The 16,239-nt window shown below is 70.4% G+C and overlaps 3 protein-coding genes and 1 non-coding gene across 9 annotated transcripts in view; 3 read left to right on the top strand and 1 right to left on the bottom strand.

The window, feature by feature from the left end:
* Nucleotides 1-2,419, top strand: part of ESYT1 (extended synaptotagmin 1) — an 8,784-nt gene extending 6,365 nt beyond the window's left edge. The window contains 11 exon segments of the mRNA XM_068663532.1: nucleotides 201-296; nucleotides 388-459; nucleotides 570-656; nucleotides 743-889; nucleotides 980-1,097; nucleotides 1,100-1,130; nucleotides 1,232-1,327; nucleotides 1,408-1,539; nucleotides 1,630-1,735; nucleotides 1,848-1,897; nucleotides 1,988-2,419. Of these exon segments, the coding sequence (XP_068519633.1) occupies nucleotides 201-296; nucleotides 388-459; nucleotides 570-656; nucleotides 743-889; nucleotides 980-1,097; nucleotides 1,100-1,130; nucleotides 1,232-1,327; nucleotides 1,408-1,539; nucleotides 1,630-1,735; nucleotides 1,848-1,897; nucleotides 1,988-2,021 (969 nt within the window). The 3' untranslated portion in view covers nucleotides 2,022-2,419.
* Nucleotides 2,420-3,157: 738 nt separating this feature from the next.
* MYL6 (myosin light chain 6) lies at nucleotides 3,158-6,105 on the top strand. 2 transcript variants are annotated; one of them, XM_068663550.1, is made up of 7 exons: nucleotides 3,158-3,302; nucleotides 3,563-3,590; nucleotides 4,761-4,904; nucleotides 5,007-5,180; nucleotides 5,269-5,346; nucleotides 5,454-5,492; nucleotides 5,885-6,105. In XM_068663550.1, exons 1-6 carry the CDS (start codon nucleotides 3,300-3,302, stop codon nucleotides 5,480-5,482), a joined length of 456 nt encoding a protein of 151 aa, XP_068519651.1. In that variant the 5' UTR covers nucleotides 3,158-3,299; the 3' UTR covers nucleotides 5,483-5,492; nucleotides 5,885-6,105. The 2 variants fall into 2 exon arrangements, with proteins under 2 accessions (XP_068519651.1, XP_068519652.1); XM_068663551.1 differs by lacking the exon at nucleotides 5,454-5,492.
* A 351-nt stretch (nucleotides 6,106-6,456) lies between these two features.
* On the bottom strand, nucleotides 6,457-15,250 carry SMARCC2 (SWI/SNF related BAF chromatin remodeling complex subunit C2). Of its 5 annotated transcripts, none has more exons than XM_068663518.1 (29): nucleotides 15,061-15,250; nucleotides 14,799-14,918; nucleotides 14,030-14,115; nucleotides 13,626-13,707; nucleotides 13,439-13,531; nucleotides 13,287-13,356; nucleotides 13,056-13,125; nucleotides 12,869-12,944; nucleotides 12,635-12,766; nucleotides 12,420-12,535; nucleotides 12,190-12,314; nucleotides 12,046-12,105; nucleotides 11,914-11,951; nucleotides 11,119-11,249; nucleotides 10,961-11,032; nucleotides 10,768-10,881; nucleotides 10,512-10,665; nucleotides 10,264-10,356; nucleotides 9,896-10,015; nucleotides 9,757-9,819; nucleotides 9,404-9,662; nucleotides 8,954-9,115; nucleotides 8,806-8,870; nucleotides 8,590-8,719; nucleotides 8,343-8,509; nucleotides 8,120-8,254; nucleotides 7,702-8,029; nucleotides 6,891-7,262; nucleotides 6,457-6,661 (listed from the first exon to the last, which is right to left on the bottom strand). In XM_068663518.1, exons 1-29 carry the CDS (start codon nucleotides 15,169-15,171, stop codon nucleotides 6,585-6,587), a joined length of 3,621 nt encoding a protein of 1,206 aa, XP_068519619.1. In that variant the 5' UTR covers nucleotides 15,172-15,250; the 3' UTR covers nucleotides 6,457-6,584. The 5 variants fall into 5 exon arrangements, with proteins under 5 accessions (XP_068519619.1, XP_068519621.1, XP_068519620.1 ...); XM_068663521.1 differs by having other exon boundaries at nucleotides 6,458-6,661; nucleotides 7,179-7,262; nucleotides 9,896-10,018; XM_068663520.1 differs by lacking the exon at nucleotides 10,264-10,356.
* An 800-nt stretch (nucleotides 15,251-16,050) lies between these two features.
* On the top strand, nucleotides 16,051-16,132 carry TRNAS-CGA (transfer RNA serine (anticodon CGA)). Its single transcript has one exon. It is a non-coding gene; the product is annotated as a tRNA-Ser (tRNA).
* The last annotated feature ends 107 nt before the right edge of the window (nucleotides 16,133-16,239 follow it).

Genomic DNA, 16,239 nt, shown 5'->3' on the forward strand with positions numbered 1-16,239 from the left:
CCTCACCCCCCCTCCATCCTCACCCCCCCCTCCCCATTTCCCCCTTCCCCTTCCCGTGCACCCCCACCTGTCCCCATCCCCACCCTCACTGCCCCCCCCATCCTTCACTGCCCCCCCCCCTCCCTCCCTGTGCCCCCCCCCCCCCGTTGTGCCCCCCCCCCCCGTGGTGCCCCCCCCCCTCCGTGGTGCCCCCCCCCCAGGTGCTGCACGCCAACAGCCTCCTGCAGCCCTCCCGGGGCGAGGAGCTCTCGGCCGCGCTCCTCTCCGTCTTCCTCGACCGCGCCGCCGACCTCCCGGTGAGTCCTGCTGGGGGTCTCTGCCCCCACCTCGGTGCCCCCCCCCCAACCGCTGTTTCCCCCCCCCCCCAACCGCTGTGTCCCCCCCCAGCTCCGCAAGGGCTCCAAGCCGCCCGCCGCCTTCGCCAGCCTGGCCGTGCGCGACGTCTCCTTCAAAACCAAGGTGGGACGGGGGGTTTGGGGGGGTCCGGGGGGGTCTCAGTGGGTCTGGGGGGGTCTGGGGTTCCGTGGGGGGGGTTGCTGACTGCTTCTGCCCCCCCCCCCCCCCCCCAGACCTGCGCCCCCAGTGCCGAGCCAGTGTGGGATGAAGGCTTCTCCTTCCTCATCAAGCGGCCCCACGTGGAGGTGCTGGAGCTGCAGGTGGGTGCCCCCTCCCTGGGGGGGGGGGTCCTTGGGGGCGGGGGGGGTCCTGGGGGGGGGGGGCTCTGAGCCGCTGTCGCCCACAGGTGAAGGACGAGGGGGGGCAGCCCCTGGGCTCGCTCAGCCTCCCCCTGTCCCGGCTGCTGGGGGCCGAGGCGCTGATCCTGGACGGGTGGCTCCCTCTCTCCGGGGGGGGGCCCCGCAGCCAGGTCCTGCTGCGGGCACAGCTGGGGGTGAGTGGGGGCATTTTGGGGGTGGGGGGGGGTGGGGGGGGCACAGACAGCACCTTCCTCACCCCCCCCGTCCCCTCTCGGCCCCCCCAGGTCCTGGTGTCGCAGCACTCAGGGGTGGGGGCCGGAGGTGCCCCCGTGCCGGGGGGGGACCCCGAGCCCCTGGAGGCGGCGGCGGGGGGGCAGGAGGAGGAGAGCGGGGCCGGGGGGGGGCCCTGCGGCAGCGCCTGCCCCCGACTGAGAGGTAAGGCTGGGGAGGGGGGGGGGCACCCCTGGGATGGCGATGGGGCCGCTCAGAGCCTCAGCTTCCCCCCCCACCACCCCTTTTGTGCCCCCCCCCCAAAGCCGCACGGAGCAGGAGCCGGGGGGGCCGCGCCTGCAGCTGACGCTCTGGTACCACGCTGACGAGCGCAAGCTGGTGGCCATCGTGCACGGCTGCAGGTAAGCACAGAGGGGGGGCTGCTCAGGGACCCCCCCCTCAGCGCTGTGACCCCCCCCCCCACCGAAATGCCCCCCCCCAGGCAGCTGAAGGCGCTGTCCAAGGAGCTGCCCGACCCCTACGTGTCCCTGGTGCTGCTGCCCGACCGCAGCCGCGGCACCAAGAGGAAGACGGGCGTGCAGAGGAGGACCCTGAACCCCGAATTCAACGAGAGGTCAGGGGGGGCCTCCCTGGGCCGGGGGGGGGGCTGCCCAGCCCGTCCCGGTGCTCCTCACCCCCCCCCAAAAATCCATGGCCCCCCCAGGTTTGAGTGGGACGTGCCCCCCGAGGAGGCCGCGCGGCGCAAGCTGGAGGCGCAGGTCAAAGCCAGCGGCTCCTTCATGGCCCGCGAGAAGGAGGTGCTGGGGAAGGTAGGGGGGGGTCGGGGGGGGGGCTGGGGGGGTCGGGGAGGGGGGGGGTCGGGTGGGCTCAGGGGGGTGTGGGGGGGCACAGAGCCCCCCCTGAGCCCCCGCTCTCCCCCAGCTCCATCTGGACCTGGCGCAGGTGGATTTGTCGGAGGGAGGAACCCACTGGTGAGTGGGGGGGGGTCTGGGGGGGGGGGCAGTGCCTTTATCTTCTGCCCCCCCCACCCCAATTTCATCCCCTCCATCTCCCCCCCCCAGGTATGAGCTGCGGGATGAGCGGAGCAGCCCCTAACGCGCCCCCCCCCCCCTGCTCCCCACTGTGCCTGGGGCCGTGCGAGGGGTGGGGGGCACTGGGGGGGGGCTGCCCCCCCCATCACATCCCCTCCGCCTCACCACTGACCAAAGAAGCCGGGGTGGGGGCCCCGCGGCCCCCCCGCCCCCCCGCCTGCGCAGACTGTTATTTATGTCGTGCCTTCACCCACCGAGAAACCTCCCCCAGCGCCGGGGGGGGGGGGGGGGACACAGGGGTTGTGTGTGCCCCCCCCCTCACCCCCCCCCCCCCAAACTGCTGGGAGCTGCTTTTGTCAGAGCCGCCCTCACCGCCGCTGTGCCACCGCCGCGCCCCCCCCGCGCTGCCTTTGGGGGGCTGCGACCCCCCCACGCTGCCCAGCAAATAAAGGAGGGAGGAGACGGCGGTGTCTTAATGGGGGTCCTGGGGTATGGGGGGGGCACAGGGGGGGGGCACAGGGGGGGGGCTCTGTCCCATGGGTGTCCCCTGCTGGGGGGGGGGTCCCTACCTTGGTGCCACTTGGGGGGGTGCCAGCTTTGGGGGGGTGTCTTTGGGGTGTCCCCATGGGGGTGTCGGTATCGGGGTGTTCTCCGTGGGGGTGTCCTTTAGGGGATGGTTCCTGGGGGGGGGTCCCCAGCTCCCTGTCCCCATGGGGGTGTCCCTGGGGGGGGGCCACCACCGGGATATTCCCTATTGGGGTGTCCTTTAGGGGATGGGGGCGTGGGGATGCTCCCCGTGGGGGTGCCCCCTGTGGGGTGCTGCCCTTGGGGGGGGGCACTGTTGGGGGGGGTCCTTATCAGGGGGTCCTTATCAGGGTGTCCCCCCAGGGGTGTCCCCCATGGGCCCATCATTGGGGTGTCCCCATAGGGCTGCCCCCCCACCCCCTCTGGCCATCGGGGTGTCCCCCCCCCCACCCTGACCCCCCCCCCCCATGGGGAGGTGCCCCCAGCCCATCCCCCATTGGGGTCTCCCCCCCCCCGGGTGCCCCCCCCGGCCCCTTTCGTTGCCCATCTATAGGCAAAAAATCCCCCCCGGGATAATGGGCGTGGCCTCCCCGCGCCCCGCCCCCCCTCATGCATAATGCATGAGTTCATTACCGCGCCGTGACGTCAGCGGCGCTCAGCCAATGGGCGCGCGGTGACGTCGGGGCCGTACAAAGGCGCCTCCCGGAGGCCGCGGCCCAGAGCGGGACCGGGACCGGCACCGGGCGGGGGGAGCGGGACCAGCACCGGGACCAGCACCGGGACCAGCACCGGGACCAGCACCGGGACCAGCGCCAACATGGTGGGGAGCGGGGCGGCACCGGGGGGGGTAACGGGGGATTGGGGGGGGGGGGACCGGAACCGGGATGCGACGGGCGGGGGGCGGCGGGCACCGGGCGGGGGGGGGGTGGGGGTGATGGGGGGATGGGGGGGGGGGGGCGGGGGGGGGGGAACCGGGACCGGGAGCGGGCTCGGGGCTGGCACCGGGCGGGGGGGCCCCGACGGCGCGGGCGGTGCCGATGCCGGTGCCCGCTGACGGCCGCGCTCTCCCCCCCCCCGCAGTGCGACTTCTCGGAGGAGCAAACCGCCGGTGAGTGCCCGGGACCACCGGGACCCCCCCCGGGACCCCCCCGGACCCCCCCCCCTCGAGGCTCGGCCCCGCCGCTCCCCGCGCTTCCTGCCCGCCGCCGCCCGGGCGGGTCCCGGGGCAAAGTCGCTCCGGGACCGGGGCGGGGGCCGGGGCTGCACCCGGGGCTTGGGGGGGGGGGGGCTCGGGACCCTGGGGGGGGCTCCGGGCTCGGGGGGGGGACACCGGGGGCCGGGGGGGTTCCGGGGCCTCTTGCGCCATTTGCCCTTATATGGGCACGGCGCGGGGCCGGGCCGCGCATTCCTGCGGGGCGGGGCCGCCCCGGTGCGGGGGGGGGGGGGGGAGGCGGGAGGCGGCCCCGGCCCCGGCCCTTCCTGCACGGGAGGGGCCCCCCCGCGCGCTCCCGGAGCCCCCCCCCCCGGCTGCTGGCGTCGGGTTCCCGACGGGAAACCGGACCCCGATGGGAAACGGGATCTGGGCCGGGGGGGGGCTGGGTGCAGGGGATGGGGTCCTGGGGGTGCGGGGGGCGTGGGGGGGGGTCCTGTGGTGCCTGGCCCCATTGGTGCTGCTTACAGCATCCTCCAGCTGCAGCATCGAGGGTGGGGGGGCCCAGGGGTGCAGGGTCCCTAGGAGCAGGTTATGGGGTCCTGTAGATGCAGGGTCCATAGCAGCAGGTTATGGGGTCCTGGACATGCAGCATCCATAGGAGTAGCTTATGGGGTCCTGTAGGTGCAGGTTACGGGGTCCCATAGGTGCAGGGTCCCTAGAAGCAGGTTATAGGGTCCTGTAGGTGCACGTTATGGGGTCCCAGAGGTGCAAGGTCCCTAGGAGCAGGTTATGGGGTCCCATGGATGCAGAGTCCCTAGGAGCAGCTTATGGGGTTCTGTACATGTAGCATCCATACGAGCAAGTTATGGGGTCCTGTAGGTGCAGGTCACGGTGTCCCATAGGTGCAGGGTCCCTAGGAGCAGGTTATGGGGTTCTGCAGGTGCAGGGTCTGTAGGAGCAGGTTTTGGGGTCCTGTACATGCAGCATCCATAGGGGTAGGTTACGGGGTCCTGTAGGTGCGGGTTACGGGGTCCCATAGATGCAGGGCGCTGCAGCACCGGCTCCCACGGGGTGCACAGTCCCGTGGGGGTGCCCGGCCCCCCCCTGACATCGGGCACCCCGCAGAGTTCAAGGAGGCGTTCCAGCTCTTCGACCGCACCGGGGACGGGAAGATCCTGTACAGCCAGTGCGGGGACGTGATGCGGGCGCTGGGCCAGAACCCCACCAACGCCGAGGTCATGAAGGTGCTGGGCAACCCCAAGAGCGATGGTGAGTGCCCTGCGCCCCCCCAACCCTCCCCATACACCCCCCACACCCCGGAACCGCTGCCCCCCCGGCCCCCACCCACGTTGCTCCGTGCCCCCCCCGCAGAGATGAACCTGAAGACGCTGAACTTCGAGCAGTTCCTGCCCATGATGCAAACCATCGCCAAGAACAAGGACCAGGGCTGCTTCGAGGACTACGTGGAGGGGCTGCGGGTCTTCGACAAGGAGGGCAACGGCACCGTCATGGGGGCCGAGATCCGCCACGTCCTCGTCACCCTGGGTGAGCACCCACCCCCCCCCTTGTTCCCGGACCCCCTCCCCAATTTCCCCCAGGGCCACCCCGAGGTGACCCCGTCGCCGTCCCGCAGGTGAGAAGATGACGGAGGAGGAGGTGGAGCAGCTGGTGGCCGGGCACGAGGACAGCAACGGCTGCATCAACTACGAAGGTGAGCGCCGGGCCGGTGGCGGGGGGGTCCCCGGGGAGGGGGGTCCCAGGGGGGCTCAGCCCCGTTCCCAAGCCCTCCCTGACCATCATCTCCTTCCTTCCTCCCAGCGTTTGTGAGACACATCTTGTCAGGGTGAAGCCGCAGGGGTACGCCTCTTCCCATCCTCCTTCAGTTACTTACTTAACATTTTTTTCCTCCCTCTTTTTTTCCCTCATTTAATTTTTTTCTTCTTTTTTTTTATTAATTTTTGGGTGGAATTTTTTTTTTCTTTTTAAGCAAAGAAAAAAAAAAAAAAAAGCCTCCAAAGCCTCCTGGTTTGCGCTCTCGCCCCCCTTTCTCCCTCGGTGCAGCCCCTGCCCCCCCCGCATGCCCCTCTGCATGGAGCCGCAGCCGTGCCCGCGGGAGCCGCAGCGCCCGGTGCCGCCGCCTCTCCTCCTCCGTCTGCCTGGGGTCTGCTGCGGGCTCCTGCCTCTCTCCGGGACGAGGGCTGGGGGCGCGGAGCCCCCCCCTCACCCCGCGTTTTCTCCTCTCTCCACAGAGCTGGTCCGGATGGTGCTGAGCGGCTGAAGACCTCCGTACCCCCCCCATTCCCCCCACCCCACCCCCCGGTCTGGGTTTTGTGCCTTTCCCCCCCCTTTTTTTTTTTTTTTCCCTTCATTGTCCCCCCCCAGCACTGCTGAGCTCCCCCCACGCCCCCCCCCCCACCGCTCCAGCCCCACCGGCTAAGTTATTGCTCCGCGAATAAAGAGGCGGCGGAGAGATGCTGCGTCCTTCAGCCTGTGTGTGACCCCCCCATGCAGCCCCCTGCCCCCCCCCCCACAAACCCTGCCACTCGAGGCCGTTTCTTCCCGCCCCGGGGACTTGGAATTTTATTTTTGTTATTTAAAAAAAAAAGGGAAGGGGGAGAGAGGGAGATTGGGGTGTAGGGAGGGGTTGGGGAGGGGGGACAAAAACAGAAAAGGAGCTGGGGGGGTTGTTGGGGGGGGGGGGGGGAATGCCCAGTTGCCAGGTGGGATTGGAGCTGTCTCATAAATAGCCGGGGTGCAGCAGGGTCCCCGGCCCGCCCGGGGAGACCAACACTTAAATAAAATCCGGGACAATCATCATAAAAAAATACCAAAGCGGGGGGGTGGGGTGGGGGGGCTTCCTCTGGGGTCTTGCGGGGGCGGGAGGGGCCGGTCTCCCCGGGCCTGCGGCGGGGGGGCGCGGGGTGCAGCGTCCTCGGCCCCGGGGGGGGCTCACTGCGTGGGGGGGACGGGGGTGGCCGTGCTGGGGCTGGGCGCGATGGGGTCCGTCTGCAGGGGGGGGCCTTGATCTGCACGGAGAGAAAAGGAAAGGAAAAAGGGGGGGGGGGGGGTCACACCTGGGGGGCGACACAGGGAGGGGTGCGAGCGCACCGCGTAGCCCACCGCCCATGAGAAGGTTTGAGCGAGGCCCCCCCCTGCCCTGCTCCAGCCCGATGCGCATGGGTGAGGGGATCCCTCCCCGCCGTGAGTGACCCCCCCGCGTCCCCCCCGAAGCCCCCCACCCCCCCAATGTCTCACCTGCGAGGAGGCCGGGGTTGGGAAGGAGGCTTCCCTGCACGGCGGCCACGATGGCGGGGCTGTGCGCGGCGGCCGAGCCCCCCGCGAGGTGCGGCAGGGCCAGGCCGGGTGGGTTAGGCGGGGGGGGCAGCCCCCCGGGCGGCATGCTGCTGGCCAGGGCCCCATGCAGCGGGAGGGCGGGCGGGTTAGCGGGGAAGGTGGCCCCGATGGACTCGGCTAGGGGGTTAGCCATGCTAAATGGGATGGCGGATGGAGGCAATCCGAAGGGCAGGGCCGCGGGCGCATTACCGGGCACGGCGGGGTGGCCGCTGCCACCGAGGCTCCCAGCCAGGCTCTGGGACGGCGGCTGCTGCCCGGGGAACGGCGCCGGGGCTGCGGGAGAGAGGGAAACGTTACGGGAAGGCCTCGAGGAGCACCTGGGCCAACCCTCCCCCTGCCACCAACAGGGGGACATCCCCCTGCCACCAACAAGGTCCCTGCCTTGGACCCAGGCAGCACGGCCAAGCTTTCCTTGAACAGGGACAGGGACAAGGACAGGGGCAGGGACACCCCCTCCCTGGGCAGCCCATTCCAACACCCCCCCACCCTCCCCAAAAACTGCCTCCCCATTCCCATCCCAAACCTCCCCCAGCACCACCTGAGGCCATTCCCTCTCCTCCCATCCCTACCATCTGCAACCCCCCCCTGCCCAGCTCCCCCCACCTTCAGGTAGATGGCGAGAGCATGAAATTGTGGTGGGGGGGGGAACCATCAGGGCTGAGACCCCCCCCCCAGCCACCCACCCACCCACCCCCCTCAGCACCCCGCTCACCGTGCGGGATGGCCGGGCCAGGCTGCGGGGCGCCCGGCGGCGGGGGTGGCTGCGGCGGGGGGGCCCCGGGCAGCGGCTGCCCCCCGGGCTCAGCGGGGGCCACCATGGCGGGGGCGGGCGGCGCGCCCAGAGGGTGGGCGGCGGGGGCCAGGGGGGTGCCGGTGGCGGGCAGGGGCTGAGCCCCCGGCGGCAGGGGGGGCGGCTGCTGCTGCTGCTGCTGCTGCAGGTGCTGGAAGTGCTGCTGGCGGGCGCGCATCTCCGCGTACTTCAGCTGCTCCATGTGGAAGGCCTGGCGGTCCGCCAGCAGCTGCTGCCGCTGGTATTCCAGCTACGGGGAGGCACGGGGGGGGTCAGAAGAGGCTGCCAGGGTGTGTATGTGTGTGTGGGGGGGGATGCTCAAGGTCTGCGCCCTGCTCACCGCCTCGCGCTCCCGGTCCATGATGGTCTCGAGCTCCTCGAAGTGCCGCAGTTTGATCTCCAGCTTCTTCATCTGCGTCTCCACCAGCAGCGCCACCAGAGACTTGATCTTACGCTCCTCCACGGCTGCCAGGTGCTGAGGGGATGGGGTGGGGGGGTCAACACCTGCAGGAAACCCCCCCACATAGACACACAGAGCCCCCCTGAAACCCCCCAACCCGCACCTTGGCCTTCACAGCAGCTGCGGCCAGCGCGGCGGCGGCGGCGGTGGAGAGGTTCCCCTCGCCGATGTCCCGCTCCACCTTCGCCTTGCGCTCGGCCTCGGGCTCCGGTGGCTCCTTGGGCACCTCGTCCTGCGCCTCCTTCGCCTCCTTCTCCTTCTCCAGGTCCCCTGCAGGGGGCAGGGGTGGTCAGTGAGGGGTGGCTGGGGGGGGGGCTCTGCACCCCCTGCCCGGCCAGGCCTCCTCTCACCTGTGCCATCGCTGTCGCCCTTGTCCGACTCCTTCTCACCCTCCGGCTCCTTGCCCTTCTCCTCCTCCTTCTTGGCCATGTCCCCCAGTTTCTCCTTCACCTCCTCCTCGGCGGTGCCATCCCGGGGCTCCTGGGGAAGGGACCAGACCCGGTTGTTTGCCCCCCCCAATTTCCAACCTCCATCAGGTCCCCACCCTGCGCCCCCAGCCCCGCTACCTTCGCCTCCTTCTTCTCCTCCGCCGGCTGCGCCTCTGCCCGCGCCTCCTCCGTGCCGCTCTCCTCTGGGGACACAGGCACAGGGTGAGCCCCCCCCCGTGCCAAAAACCCATTGCACAGAGCCTCCCCCAGCCCCCCCAGGCGGTACCTATCCGCTCGGGCTCGTCGGAGGTGGTGCCGGCGATGCCGCTGCTCTCCAGCCCGAACGCGGGGTCGGCTTTGCCCGTCACCTTGGCCGCCTCCTCCACCTTGCGGACGTGCGCCTCCACCAGCGCCGTGGGCACCTCCTCCTTCATCTTGGAGAACTCCTCTGCCAGAGCAGCGCGATGCCACCCGTCAGCAGGGGGCTGAGCCCCCCCCCCAGAGCCAGCCCTGCTCCTTGGCACCACACAGCCCCCCCGGAGGTGTGGGGGGGCTCGTCCCGTGTCCCATGTCCCAGCTCCCCATCACCACCCGCGGCCCCGTGCCGTGCCGCCCGTTCTCTGGCAGTGCTCGGCCCCCTCTTGCCTCCATCGCCCTGGGGGGGGTCTCGTGCCCCTAAGGCCACAGCCAACGGCACCCCCGGGCTCCGACCCCTGCGGGGACGCGGCCGCATTACCCAGCGCCGATTTGGCGGCGGCGGAGGCGACACGGGGGTCGACGACGGAGGCCAGGAAGGCGACGGTGCTCATGACGGGGTTGCCGGACTGGCTGAAGGGGATGGGCTGGTAGGCCAGGGGCCCCAGGGACGCCTCCGAGTCCTCCAGGTAGGGGTCCTCGATGGGCAGCCGCAGGAAGTGCAGGATGCACTCGTCCTGCGTCCGGCTGCCCACGTGCTCCGACACCTTGTTCCAGTCGTCCTTGTACATCTCCAGGGCCTACGGGGTGGGGTGTGGGGGCTCAGCGGGGCTGGGTGGCCCCGTTACCAACGCTCCCTCCTCCCCGGGACCCCCTCCCAGATCCCTGGCTCACCTCCAGCAGCAGCAGCGTCTCCTGCTCCGTCCACTCCCGCGTGGCGCTGGCGGCAGCTTTGCTCTGTGGGGGTGAAAGAGGGGGTGAGCAGCGGGGTGGGGGCACAGGGAGGGAGCAAAGAAGGGGCCGGGGCCCCCACCTTGGAGGGGACGTTCTTCTTGGTGTACATGTCGGTGCGGAGGCCAAAGTTCTGCATGTCGGCCGGCTTCTCCTTGCTCTTGTCGGGGAAGTTCAGCATCTGCTGCGAGGCCGAGGTCTGCTGCTGGGGAGGAGAGGGGACGTTGGGGGCACAGCCTGGGGGGCGGCAGGCCCGAAAAGACGCAGCTCCCGCCCCCCCCCTCCCCATCCCCGTCCCTCCCTGGAGACGCCGCAGTGCCCCGTCTCGTCACGGTGTCCCCCCCGCGTCCCTGCTCCCCAGGGCAGGGCGGCATGCGGGGCGCGAGGGGGAGGAGGGAAGGAGCCTTCCTCGGCCAGCGGCGGGGGGACGGGCCCCATGCAGCCGCCTACCAGCTCCGGCTTCCCTTTCACCGTCTCGGTGACGAGGTCTTCGATCTCTTTGCTCTTGCGGCCCGTCTTGGCGTCGCCGTCGCTCTGCCGGCCCTGAGGCACAGACAAAGCTGTGCTCAGGCCCCCCCCCCCCCCCCCCAGCCCCCTCAAAATCCCAACGCTAACCCCCCCCAACACCCCCCCCCCACGGGGACCGGGGAAGGCGGACGGGACGCGGAGGCGGCGGGGGACCCTCGTTGCGCACCCACCTGGGGCGTCTTGGGCTGCAGAGGCACCAGCCCCGAGGGGGTGTCGGCCAGGACGTGGAAATGAGAGGTGGGTGGGGGGCCCATGGGGGTGGGCCGGCTCTCGGCGTCCACCTGGTAGTTGATGAGGCCCCACTGCTCCAGGAAGGCGTGGACCCTGCGGAGGAGGAAAAAAAAAAAAGGGGAGTGTGTGGGGGGGGCTCAGAGAGGGGGGGGCGGCTGCCAGGGGCCGAGCCGCGTGCGGGGGGGCCAAACGCACCGCATGATGGCACAGACGTCGCCCGCCAGGTTGCGGCGGCAGGCGGTGGAGGTGAGGTACTCCTGCGGGTTCAGGCGGTACGTGTCGATCATGAAGTTGCGGTAGGCCAGGTATCTGCGGCAGGGAGGGGGCCGTCAGCACGGCGTGGGGCTGGGGGGGCACCGAGGGACGGGGCGGGGGGGCTCGGCCTCACATTTCGGGGGTCTTGGACTTGTTCTTGCCGTTGAAGAACTCGGGCAGGGCTCGGCGCTCGATGGCGTGGACGCTGCAAGGGGGAGGCACGGGGGGGGGCTGGCACCGCGCCGGGCTGGCGGCGGGGCACCGGCTGTGGCCTCGGGGGCGCCCCCGTACCTGTTGTAGTCGAACCAGGCGGCGTAGCTGGGGATGATGATGTGGTGGGTCTGCTCCGTCACGTTGTCCTCGTGCAGGTCGGGGTTCTTGGCCTGCTCCCCCTTGCTCCCGGTGCCGTTCTCCTCCTCATCCTGCGGGACACGGGCACCACGTGGGCAAAGGGCCCCGACCCCTCCTTTGTGCCCTCACCGAGCACGGGATGGGGATGGGGTCCACAGCATGGTTTGGGGTGGACGGGACCTTAAGGACCTGGTTTGAAGCCCCCCCCCTCCATGCACAGGGCCCCCTCCCACCAGCCCCAGCTGCCCACAGCCCCAGCCAGCCTGGCCTCGAGCACTTGCCAGGAGGGGGCAGCCACAACCGGCTCCAGTAACGGATCCATTTCTCACACCTAACCCCCATCCAACCTTTCCTTCTGAAGCCATTTCCCCTCATCCTATCCCTACAGACCTCAGGGAAAAGCCTTTTACCACCTTCCCCATAAGCCCCCTGCTACAGGGCCCCCCCAGAGCTTTCTCTTCTCCAGGCTTCACAACCCCAGCCCCTTGTCAGAGGACAGCTGCTCCAGCCCCAGGATCAGTTTTGTGGCCTTGCTCTGGACACCCTCTAATATGCCAGCAAACAGGGCCTTTTTGTCCCCAGAAGAGGGACAAAAGAGGTGACCGTCCTACAGCGCTGATTCTGTTTCTGGAGCGGGGAGCACGGTCCTTGGAGAAGGGAAAAGGGTCCCTTGGGCAGGGAAAAGACCTCACGGGGCTGCTGTCACCGAGGGCTGGCACAGCCCTGTGGCCTCACCTTGCCGGCTGTCTCCATGCTCTCATCTTCCTGCTCATCTGGAAGAGAGGACACGGGGGCAGTTTTGGGCACTGCTGGCGTGGCAGCACCAGGGACTGGCCGCAGTGCCCAGCCCGAGGGGCTCGGACTCACCCAGGTCAGTCATGGTGCCCCCCTTGACGGGCGCAGACTCCGAGTCCTTCTTGGTGTTGACTGCAGCAGAGGGAGGAAGCGCTGAGCGCCGGGGTGCTGGGACAGGCACGGCCCCGTGGGGACACTGCCGGCCCCGGCCCTGACCTGTTTTGGGCAGGGTGACCTCCTCCACGTTGGGGACGGGCGAGGGCTCGTCCATGTCCTTCGTCAGGTCCTCCTGCTCCTCCTCGCGGTGCCCACGCTTGGACTTATTGTAGGGGGTGGAGGGTCTGTGAAAGCCAGAGCCCCCCCGGCCCCATCAGCATCACAGCCGGGCTCCCACAGCCTCTGCCCTGGGGCTGGATCCGGCCCCGTTGCCCCCCCCCCAGGCTCACCCCTTCTTAGCGTTCTTCTTTTTGGCCTCTGGGGTGGGCGAGGGCGAGGGCGAGCGCTTCCTCTTCTTGTAGTTGCCTCCCTTCTTATCCCGCCGGTCCGAGTCGGGGCTGTTCACCTGTGGAGGACGCAGGGATCATGAGGCACGGGACTGGGACCCCCCCAGGGCAGAGCCCCCTCCCCATGCGTCCCCCGGGGGCAGCCACCCTGCTCTGACCTCATCCGTCAGTGTCTTGGCCGAGATCTTCTTCCTGCGGGCGACGGGGCTCTTCTCGTCGGTCACCTCGTAGTCCTCCTCGTTCATCCACTCGTTGAAGGTGTCCGTGTCCAGGATCCACTTGGCATGGACCTGCGGGCGGGGTCCGGACGGATCGGTGACCCCCAGGGTGGGCAGGGGATGGGGGGGGGGGTCCATCCACAGCCACCAGCTGGGCCTGGGGGTCCCCATCACCTTCCGGGGTTTCTCCGGTGTCGGGGCGTCCTCCACGGAGGCCTCGATCTCGTTGGCCGGGATCCAGGTGTCGTAGCTGCGGGTGCAGGGGCAGGGGGGGAGCGGGGGCATCCCATCAGGTTACAGCCACGTCCCCCAGCCCCAGCACGGAGCGGTGGCTCCCCAGGACCCCCCGGGACCCCCTCACCTGTCGGGGTAGTAGCCCCAGTGCAGCAGCACCTGCTTGTCTCGCTTCATCACCGGCCGGACCCACTCCTCTACAAGGCACAGGCAGAGGGCACGGTGCTGGGCACGGCCCCCACCACGGCTCCGACTGCCCCCGGGGGAGCTGCCCCGGTGGCCACGCACAGCCCAGCCCCCAGCACTGCCCCCCCTGATGTTTCCCCATCGGTTCTGAGCCCCCCAGGCTCGCACCCACCTTCCTCCAGGTTCCCGGGGACGGGGCAGACGACGTGGGACGCGTTGCTCTTGTCCTCGGTCACGGTGCCCTGCAAGGAGGGGGGAGCGCGGGGCTGAGCACCGCGACGCAGCCTCGGATGGGCCCCCCCCCACCCCAGCGCTGCCACCGACCTGGTGCCTCTTGACGATGTCCTTCAGCTTGCTCAGCAGCTTGGGCTCAATCTCCTGGTGCAGGAAGATGTTGGGCCGGGCCAGGCAGTTGTTCTGGGGATGAAGAGCAAAGCGTTGAGCGGGATGGGGGCAGACTCGGGGGGGGGAATCTCCGGGGGAGGGGCTGGAAGGGGAAGCACCCCCTTACCTGCACCAGGGATTTCTCAATGGTCATGAACATCTCCACGTTGCGATCCATCCGCGAGGGATTCTGGAAATCGAAACGCCGCCTTATTGGAAGAAAAGAGCGACTCTCATGAAAGCCACAGCTCCGGTCTCCTCGTCAGCCAGCTGCAGCCTGCCTGGCGGGGGGGGGGGCCTGAACCCCCCCCAGGGCTCCATGGCCGGGGGGGGACATCCCCCAGCTCACAGCCCAGCCCAGGCAGCCACCTACGCACAGCCCAGCCCAGGCAGCCACCGAGCTGGGGCAACCCCCGGTGCTCCCAAAGAGGGGGTAAAAGCTCTGTCCCCCCCCCACCCAGACCCCACAGCTCCCACCCCAGCCCCCTCCCACTCCCAGCCCCCCCCCAATGGGGTGCGGTGGGTGCTCACCATCCTTGGTCGCTCTTGAACTTATAGGCGGCTGCCAGGATGTGGCACAGGGCTCCCCCCGCCTTGAAATCCAAGAAGCATTTGATCTGTAACGGGAGGAGAGGGGTCAGGGGGGGTGCACGGGACAGCCCGGGGCACCGGGAGCTGTCACCGGCGCATCGGGGGCGCCGGCCCCGGGTCACTGGGGCTGCGATGCGGATGCTGGGTTGGGGGCTGGGGGGGGGCTGCCAAAAAGCCCCCGTGCTGGGGGGCTGGCCCCGGGTCAGTGGGGCGCTGTCTGAGGTCTGGCGCTGTCCCAGGTGGGGGGCAGCTGCCAAGCAGGGCACGGCCCCGGGGTCAGCGGGGGGATGTCCCCGGGCTGCTGGGGCACAGACCCTCACCGGGGCATCGTCCCCGTGTGGGGCCAGGGTCCCCGTGTGGGGCCAGGGTCCCTGTGTGGGGTTAGGGTCCCTGCACTGGGCACTGGCCGTACCAAGGCCATTGTCCCTGGGTTTCTGTCCCCAGGCCCCCGAGGCGCTGCCCCTGCTCCCGGTGTCGTCCCCCCGCCGTGGTGCTCCTGGGGGCAGGGGGGCACCGTCCCCACGTCCCCGTGTCCCCACGTCCCCAGCCGCCCTCCCCGTGTCCCCGGGCCGCAGCCCACGGTCACGGAGGCGCCGTCCCCGTCCCCGCTGCCGGGGGGGGGCCGTGCCCGGGGGCTGGGGGAAGGGGCGGGGAGGGGAGGGGGGGGTCCCGGTCGGGGGGGGGCCGCCTTTGTGCGGCGGGGGCTCACCGGCAGCTTGGTGAGGGGCGCGTTGCTGACGTGCTTCCCGAACACCTCCTCCTGGAACTGCAGCAGCTGCACCACCAGGCTCGACAGCGACTTGTTGGTGGGGGGCTCGGCCTGGATGTACTGGGGGGGGGAAAGGGGGAGGCGGGGGGGGGGTCACGGCCCCGCCGCGGGCCGCAGCCGGGGCCTCTCCCGCCGAGCCGGGCCCGGGGGGGGGCGGCGGGGCCGTGACAGGCCGGGCCCGAGGCGGCCGCCCCCGCGCTACCTTCTTGTAGTTCTTGCCGAGCCACAGGCGCACGTTGTCGAACTGGCTGACGGTGTCCGAGGCCTCGTAGTACTTGACGTTGGGGCCGCCGTCCTTCTTCCGCACCGCCATCTTCCAGCGGGCCGGGCCGCTCCCCGCCGCGCCGCTCCCCGCCGCCACAACGGCCGCGCCGCGCCGGTAGCGCCGCCTGCCGGGCGCAAAGTGCGTAGCGCTGCTGGGCGCAAAGTGCGTAGCTGTACTGCCGTCTGCCGGGCGTAAAGTGCGTAGCTGCACTGCCGCCTGCCGGGCGCAAAGTGCTTAGCGCTGCTGGGCGCAAACTGCGTAGCTGTACTGCCGCCTGCTGGACGTAAAGTGCGTAGCTACTGGGCGTAAAGTGCGTAGCTGTGCCGCCGCCTGTTGGACGTAAAGTGCGTAGCTGTACCGCTGCCTGCTGGGCGCAAAGTGCGTAGCGCTGCTGGGCGCAAACTGCGTAGCTGTACCGCCGCCTGCTGAGCGCAAACTGCGTAGCGCTGTGCTGCCGCCTGCTGGACGTAAAGTGCGTAGTGACTGCACCGCCCCCTACCGGACGCAAAGTGCGTAGCGCTGCACTGCCTCCTACCGGACGCAAAGTGCGTAGAGACTGCGCTGTCCCTTGCTGGACGCAAAGTGCGTAGTGGCCGCCCGGAGCCCCACCGGACGCAAAGTGCGCAGCCTTGCCCCACCCCCTGCCGGCGCGGGGCCGCCCCGCTCCCCCCCCCCCCCCCGCTGCCCGCTCGGTACCGGCGCGGCCGCGGCGCCCCCTGCCGGGCCGGGTCCCGGCTGCGCCCCCTGCGGGCCCACGGGGGAGAACGAGCGGGGAGGGGGGAGGAGGGGGAGGAGAGCCCCGGGGCGGCGTGGGGCGGGGGGGGGGGGGCGGATCGGGGGGTCCCGGGGCCGGTGCCGGGGCCGGGCGGGGCCGGGTGGCGGCTCCGGGCCGGGTCTAGGCGGAGGGAGGCGGAGGCAGGCGCGGGAGTCACGGTGGCCGAGTGGTTAAGGCGTTGGACTCGAAATCCAATGGGGTTTCCCCGCACAGGTTCGAATCCTGTCCGTGACGCGAGCGCTGCTTTTGCGGGGGGGCCGCGAGCCCCGCGCTCAACGGCACCGGAGGGGGCTCGGGGACACCCCGGGAGGGGGCTCCCACCCCCCGCACCCCCTTTTTTT

Source organism: Anas acuta, chromosome 29, assembly GCF_963932015.1.
Source record: "Anas acuta chromosome 29, bAnaAcu1.1, whole genome shotgun sequence".
In the NCBI taxonomy this organism is placed as follows: Eukaryota; Metazoa; Chordata; class Aves; order Anseriformes; family Anatidae; genus Anas; species Anas acuta.